At 32.6% G+C, this 7,395-nt stretch overlaps 1 protein-coding gene across 1 annotated transcript; it reads right to left on the reverse strand.

The window, feature by feature from the left end:
• Positions 1-4,794: 4,794 nt before the first annotated feature.
• On the reverse strand, positions 4,795-6,793 carry LOC112527824 (protein TIFY 9). Its single transcript, XM_025138646.1, has 4 exons — positions 6,606-6,793; positions 6,137-6,508; positions 5,971-6,028; positions 4,795-5,163 (listed from the first exon to the last, which is right to left on the reverse strand). The coding sequence occupies exons 1-4, from the start codon at positions 6,700-6,702 to the stop codon at positions 5,109-5,111; spliced, it is 582 nt and encodes a 193-aa protein (XP_024994414.1). The 5' UTR covers positions 6,703-6,793; the 3' UTR covers positions 4,795-5,108.
• Positions 6,794-7,395: the final 602 nt, after the last annotated feature.

Consider the following 7,395-nt stretch of genomic DNA (forward strand, 5'->3'; position numbering starts at 1 on the left):
ACCTCTTACCGATTAAGAGGTTGGCTCTTAATGTCACCATTAAGAACCAAACAAACAGCCCCTTACACTTTGACCCCTCTGCAAAATATGGATCTATCACTTGCGAACTTATTGATATTTTAATAATTTTAAAAGAGAAATGACTAAAAGTTTCTAAACCAGATTCACAGAAAAATATATGCTATTTTATATTTTTTTTATAGAAGCTTATTTTTATAAAACAATAATTTATATGTCTTTTAAGGGTGATGCTATTTGCATCTCGATATATGTTAGAATAAGATCAAATCATACATTGAAAATATAAATAGTAAGTTTTGATTTGATGTGTGAGAGTAAAAAATTAGTAGGTAAAGATGCACTTAGCCAACCCATCTTTTAACCATTAACAGTTAAAAATAGGCATGAAAATGACACTAGCTCCATCAGGAAACCCAGTGTAGCCGCTAGGCATGGGAGAAACTGCCCCATTTGAGAACTCGGTATATCTAGAGGTGGCAATGAGTCAGGTTGAGTTAGGTTCGGTTTCAATCTATTTATTAAACATGTTGAAAATCTCAACACAACCTAACCCATTTAATTAAATGGGTTGAGATTTTTCAACCCAACCCAACTTGTTACCTAAATGAGTTGACAACGGGTTGACCCGGTTATGATTTTCTTAACCCAATTTGTTAAATAAATGGGTTGAACCTGAGTTGACCCATTTAATTTTAAAATTTTAAATAAAAAAGTACGAGACTATTTTTTTTTTTTTTTGAATAAAACACAACACAACTACAAGTACAAACAAATTGTTCAAAGTTTGAATAAAACACAACCATAACAAATATATTGTTCAAAATAAATTGGAAAATTTTAAATTCTAAATAACTTACTTTCACCAACCCCAAGTTCACTATCGATATTACTCTCTCTTGATCCTCTATCTTCTCTTGAAGAGTAAGATTGGATTTTGGAGGCGATAATGGAGTAATGGACTAAAAAGTTTTCTTAGAGTTTCATGATGATTAATAAAGATGATTTAAATTTGGACATACATCTCAAGACGGTAAGATTTTTAATTACGAATAAAACAAAATTAAATATTAGAATACTAGATAGAGTATTAAAAATAAAATTATATAATATTTAAATGAGTTGGAAACAAGTTGAAAAAGAATTAAAAACAGGTCAAAAAATTCAAACCAATCCAACCCATTTATTTATATAGGTTAGACGCTTTAACCCATTTATTTAAATGAGTTAAAAATCTCAACTCAACCTGCTAATTCTGGGTTGACTTGGGGTTGGGTTATTTTTTGTCACCCCTAGGTGTACCCGCCATGACAAGGACGGGGATTCCTTACAAAACCGAAGATGTGGACGGAAATGCCCGAAAGTTAAAGATAGGGGATGGTAACGTGGTCCCCGCCTCATTCCGTCCATGAATATTAAATATATTTATTATTTATAAAGAATTAGATTTAATATCTTTTAGATTTAGAAATAGTATTTTTACATTTTTTTAATATACATTTTTGCTGAGTTGTCTTACTCTTTTTTAGATAAAAACACGTTGAAAGTCGAAAGCGTTTATCAAACAATTACGTATGTGATGTGATTTTAATCATATATAAGTATTTTATACTCTATAAAAGCAAATTTTGAAAATATGTGTGTTTTAGACATGGACCATTATCGATCAAGTATGGTATTAAACACATTTGATTTAAAACATCTTATTTTAACACAGGAAAAATGTCTGATTTTCCGTTGGGGACAGAGATGGAGATGTGATCATATTCCTCGAGTGGGATGAGGATGGGGATTGGGATCTCCGCCCCATTCCCATGCCTAGTAGCCGCCCAGACAGCGCTAAGATTCCCCGCAAAACCGGGGATCGGGGATCAGTAGCGGGGTCCTTGTATATTAACTATATTATATACTTATTATTATATATATTTATATTTATTACTAAATATATTATTTATTAGATTTAGTATCTTTTAGATTTATAAAGAGTATTTTGAACTTTCTTCTTATAGACATTTTCTTAACTTGTCTTACTACTTTTTTAGATTAAAAAAAAAGCCGAAAACATTTTATCAAACAATTACACATGATGTTGTGAATTTATTCACATATGAATATTTGATTCTCCGTTAATTTTTTTTAAATATATGAGATTTAAACATGAACCACTATCGATCGAGTATAGTTTCTAACACGTACGGTTTAAAATATCTCAAATAAACAGGAAAAAAAAATCCCTTATTCTCCGTTAGGGACGAAGATGGGAATCTGATCATATTCCCCAACAGGGATAAGGACTGAGATTCGAGTCTCTGTTCCAACCCCACCCCATTCCCATGATTAGTTAAAAATTAACCATTACTAATTTTTCTGTTTCGAACGAGTAGAATACTGGTGACGTCTTTCCATTAAATCCAACAAAAATCGCATCTTTGTATGAAGTGTGTGTCAAAACTAAACGAAAAGTCATGTCTTTTTGTTTAATACCAAATGGAAAATCACTACTTTAAAAAGCCGACGAACTTAATAAAAAGAGCATGTCTTATTACAACAATAAAAAAATTCCTCAAATTATTAATCTGATTCCTTATAATACTAAATGGAATCAAATTGGGCCTCGATTATTTTGACGACAACTCGACAATATAACATTGTAGTGAACGTCACGCAAGAATCACAAAACACTTTCATCTACTTTAAAAGAGTTCCGCTTTGATTTTATTCTTCATAATACCTTGAGAATCTGCTTTTTCAAAATATTCGTCCTATAATTCTTAACCTCTCAAGTATTAATCTAGTAGGAGGCTCTCGAAAGCTTTATTCCGTTCTTGTTTTTTCAAACGTTAATTATATGTCCTTTGAACTATTATTATATTAATTAAATTTCTTGATAATTTTATTTCAGTATACGTAGATACTTTCCACCTATTATTCCAACAAGGAATCCGACGGGCTGCTATGTTTTTTTTTATTATAATTAACCTGTATATCCAAACTCGCTATGCGAGCCGACTAATCCCATGGCGTACCACCTGCTTTGCGGGTAGCCCGGAGTCACCGCATTTGAACCTCCAGGTACTTTTGATCTTTGGAATTGAAGCTCAAAGCAATCAGACACCACCGTTGTGGTTGGGCTGCTGCTATGTTTTGACACGTGGGTGAAAGGTCGAAGAAATCGAATGGCAAATATTTAGGTGGTCTTTTAGCTATCGAATTGAATTCGAAAAAGTATTTATAAGCTGTAAGAATCTTGAGAGTGAAGTATTTGGACTTTTATCTATAAGAATCATATGGTGTATGGGTTGGGAAATGGACCAATAAAACTTGTATATTCCAATCCCGATGAAGAGGTTACTTAGCGAATATAATGGATTTCGTGTTTGAAACGACATGCGCTGATTATGCATGAGTTAAATGTTGAAAGGAATTGAACACTTGATGGAAATTTCTATGCTAATTAATAAAGAAAATATGGAAAGAGAAAAGGTGTTTTTACTTCACTTCACTTGTCTGAAACACCCTTCAATTCTCTCACTAAAACAAAACCAACCTATTTATTGATTATCATTTACCAATGGGATTGGGATAGGGATTGGTCATGGTGTTGATACGCTAAAAAGTGCATATTAATTGCTCTTAGAACTTTGAGGTCATTAGGTTACTAAGGGGCCGTTTACTCGGATAAGCATTTACCAAGTCATATTACCTTACTGGGTGAGTATGGCAAGGACCAAAAGTCATACCTGGTAAGAGCGAGACAAGGAACAAGAGTCTTACCCGATAAATGAAGGTTGCGACTCTTACCATGGTAAGAGCTTATCCCCAACTTTGGTTGTGGAAGCAACTATGGTTGCTCTAAAGGTGGTAGTTTAATTAGTGTGGCAAGTGATTTTTGGTTGCTTACGTACATATGAGATGTTGTGAAACAAGAATGTGAAAAATCGTTGATTTGTGCTTAGAAAATGAAACAATATTGCATGTTAACCGTCCTTTTGCGACGGATTACAGGGAGCGTCTTGATTTGGGTCACCGCACTACACACATACAAAGTTCATTAATTTGTTTATGAGCATCAAACGATCCAAGAGCAATGAGGACACCCGGTTGGTTGGGATAGGTTGTTGGCTCATGCATTTGGAAAGAGGGGGAATAATTGGAATTCACTACTAATATATTGATTGATATCATTTTGAACATCAACATTTCTTTTATATTAAGATGGGAATAGGAATTAAGTTGTTGATGTATACAGATGATGAACAAGTGGATGATTTGGTAATAGAAATTTTCATGATAAAATTAGGAAATGGTTATTTATTTGTTACCATAAGTTCTTCCCATTTCCATTTCCATTCCCATTCCTATTCCCATTCTCATTCCCATTCCCATTCCCATCACAAATCCGTTTTAAATAATTTTTTTTTTTCCCAAAAAATTCAGTGGGGGATTTATGGCGGATATGAATAAACGTTGACTTTCTTTGACTTTTTTGGGATCCGTCGGAAAAATCCGTCTGTGATACTCTTTTTTTAGTAGTGATTTTATGGTTGATGATTCCGTAACTTTGATATATGATCATTTCACTAATGTTTCTTTGACTTTTATAAGATAGTTTGTAAATAAAGTTGCTCATCTCGTTACGTAAACAATCTGTTTTTTTCCGTCGTAATTTCCAAAATCACGATGTTATTGCTGGTTTCTACTCCACGTTAATGAAGGATATCGTTTGTTTAATGAAGTTGTTTTCTGAATTAAAATAGAGATGGTGAAATGTTTTATGAATAAAGAAATTCAAAGGGAAATTGAATTAAATATAAATTTGGTCACGTTTACAAATGAGTTGGTCAAATTTGAACAAACACAGGTCGATAATTAACAAAACAATAGGGTCAATATATGTTGATGTTGACCACTAAAAAGATCCAAACTATATAGAAAAAGAATCATTTCTGAAACTGGCCTAACTCCATCCATACCCAATGTCTTTTTCATAAAAAAGAAACACCAAGAAAATAAAAATTAAAAATTAAAAGTCGTCTGTTTCCATATGCTGTGTGTATATGTTTATATGTATCTTCTCTTTCCTCTTTTCTTCACCGCAAAGATGCGTTTCCTTGTGAATACGCGTATGGAGATATTGACACTTGCCTGGAATAATAAACACGAAACACATCAATAATTGTAATGTTTCAAACTCAAAAGTACAATTTCTATCTTTGCTTTTATATTTATAAATTTGTTTAAGTTACACAAATGTTTAGATTAGTCGAATCTCATACGAGGTATAAGAATATCTCCAATAAATTCTTCACAATGAAGAATTAAAACTGAAAATCTTCAAAGAAAATTATATTCATCTCCAGCAACCTCTCCATTTTAGATATTACAATATGAAGTATATTATTAAAATATTCTTAAAAAAATAAAAAATAATTATTTATTTTTGAAGAGGTTTTGGAGAATCTATTGGAGCAAAAATCCTAAAAATCTTCATTTTAAAGAATCTATTGGAGATGATGTAAGTGTTCGTTCAACATAATACCCCCTTTTTTTATTTTTTAATCTAAACATTTTTTGTAACGTTAAGAAAAAATCAGGAATGGTGTTGAACGAAGACTTAAACCTCATTTGAAAGTAAATTGATTATTTTGTTTTTGTGTTTACAATTTTATAGAAGTAAACAGAAAATGATATTTAACAACCATTTTTGGTTGTTGCTTGACCTTCGAGGAAGGATCAATTAAATGTATATAATATGTATTATATTATTGTGTTTAATTTGTAAATTATGTTTGATTGGCATACATATCTGGAGATGGTAAGTTTTGAGATATAATATCAGATGTTAAGAATATTATAATATTTCAAATTTTATGATCTCAAAAACGTAAGTGAGTCAAAATTTTGTTAGTGCTAATTAATGATGAAATAAGAACAACAATTTGCAATACGCACCTTTCTTTGCGTTTCTCCAAAAACCTCCTCAATGACTTCTTCCGTGACAATGGTAGATCTGTGGAAAATAAACCAAATAAGCATAAACAAGGGATATGTGATGTTTAAGTAATTGACGAAGAACAAATTAAGAATCAAAAGTTGTTAAATAGATCATTATACATACCTTTGTTGAGTACTCCGCCTAGCGCTTGGTTTTGATTGCTTGGAGGCGGTCCAGGCTTCGAATTCACGGCAGTTGATTCCACAACAAGTTTAGAACCTGAACTCCCAGTCTCAGCAAGTTTCATGATACTTTCCGCCACGTCAGGAGAAACATCAAAAACTGAAACGCTTCCATTGTAGAATATAGTCATAGGAGCAGCACTTCTAGCGATTTTAACACCGCCACAATCCTGGCTATAAACAGGCAGAGTTTGAGTTTGCTGATGAGGAGACGAACACGATTTGTTCGACAGGAAACTGTTGTTTGCAGAAGCGGAAGCAATCGCAGTTTTAAGAAGCTCCGGATTGATCTTCGATATCACGCCTTGAATATCTGCAAAAGTAGAGTCCGATTAGTAACAATCCAGTTAACATACATAGAAATCAAACTATATGTTCAACCAGATTAATTAACATCAAACTAAACCTACCTCGACGATCAGAAAGCCTCTTTGGAGGGGGTGAAATGACGGATGCTTCGCCTCTGAGACGAAAGAAATCGATTTCAACGGCGGATGATCCTGACATGATTACTTCAAAGCAACTGAATTGATATGATGGAAGAAGATTGAGATTGAGAGAGAGAGAGAGAGAGAGAGAGAGAGAGAGGAAAATGAGAAATAGTTATGGATGATGGATGTGATAAATACGATGATGGTGGGGGGTGTTGGGATCTGGATGAATAGAATAATAATAAATAATAATAATAAGAAGAAGAAGGGAGTTGAGCACGAGATAAATGTGATATAATGGCGTGTACCCCGTGTTTCATTTTAGTCGTCCATCCACACCTACACTTTCTTCAAACACGCCTTTTTTGTTTTTTAGACTAAAACGAACACACCCAGAAAATATTGGCTTCTCAATTTTTTATTTGTTAAATCAAACTAATCATTTTTTTAATAAACATTTAAATACTCCTTCTAATTTATGATATTAAATAAAAAAGGGAATTCTTTTGTTTTAAATTCATATAATAACAATTCTAACTCATTTTTTTTTGTTTTAAACAATATACATACACACACACACACATATATATATATATATATATATATGTGTGTGTGTGTGCGCGCACGCACGCACGCACGCACGCATGTGAAGGATGTGTGAAAATGAAAGTCATAATGAAAAACGTAAGAAGATATTTGAACTTTTGATCAATTTTAATTTCATGTCCATACATGAATTACGCTTTGAAGGGAATTAATTTGGTGTATC

Source organism: Cynara cardunculus (genome assembly GCF_001531365.2).
Source record: "Cynara cardunculus var. scolymus isolate 2C chromosome LG 15, CcrdV1, whole genome shotgun sequence".
Lineage (NCBI taxonomy): Eukaryota > Viridiplantae > Streptophyta > Magnoliopsida > Asterales > Asteraceae > Cynara > Cynara cardunculus.

Bases quoted from the DNA above. Each gene is read 5' to 3' on its own strand.
- LOC112527824 (XM_025138646.1), bottom strand. From the start codon at position 6,702: ATGTCAGGATCATCCGCCGTTGAAATCGATTTCTTTCGTCTCAGAGGC. The intron at 6,509-6,605 runs GTAGGTTTAGTT...CTACTTTTGCAG, and splicing joins GAGGCTTTCTGATCGTCGAG to ATATTCAAGGCGTGATATCG. The intron at 6,029-6,136 runs GTATGTATAATG...TATTTTCCACAG, and splicing joins AGGCGGAGTACTCAACAAAG to ATCTACCATTGTCACGGAAG.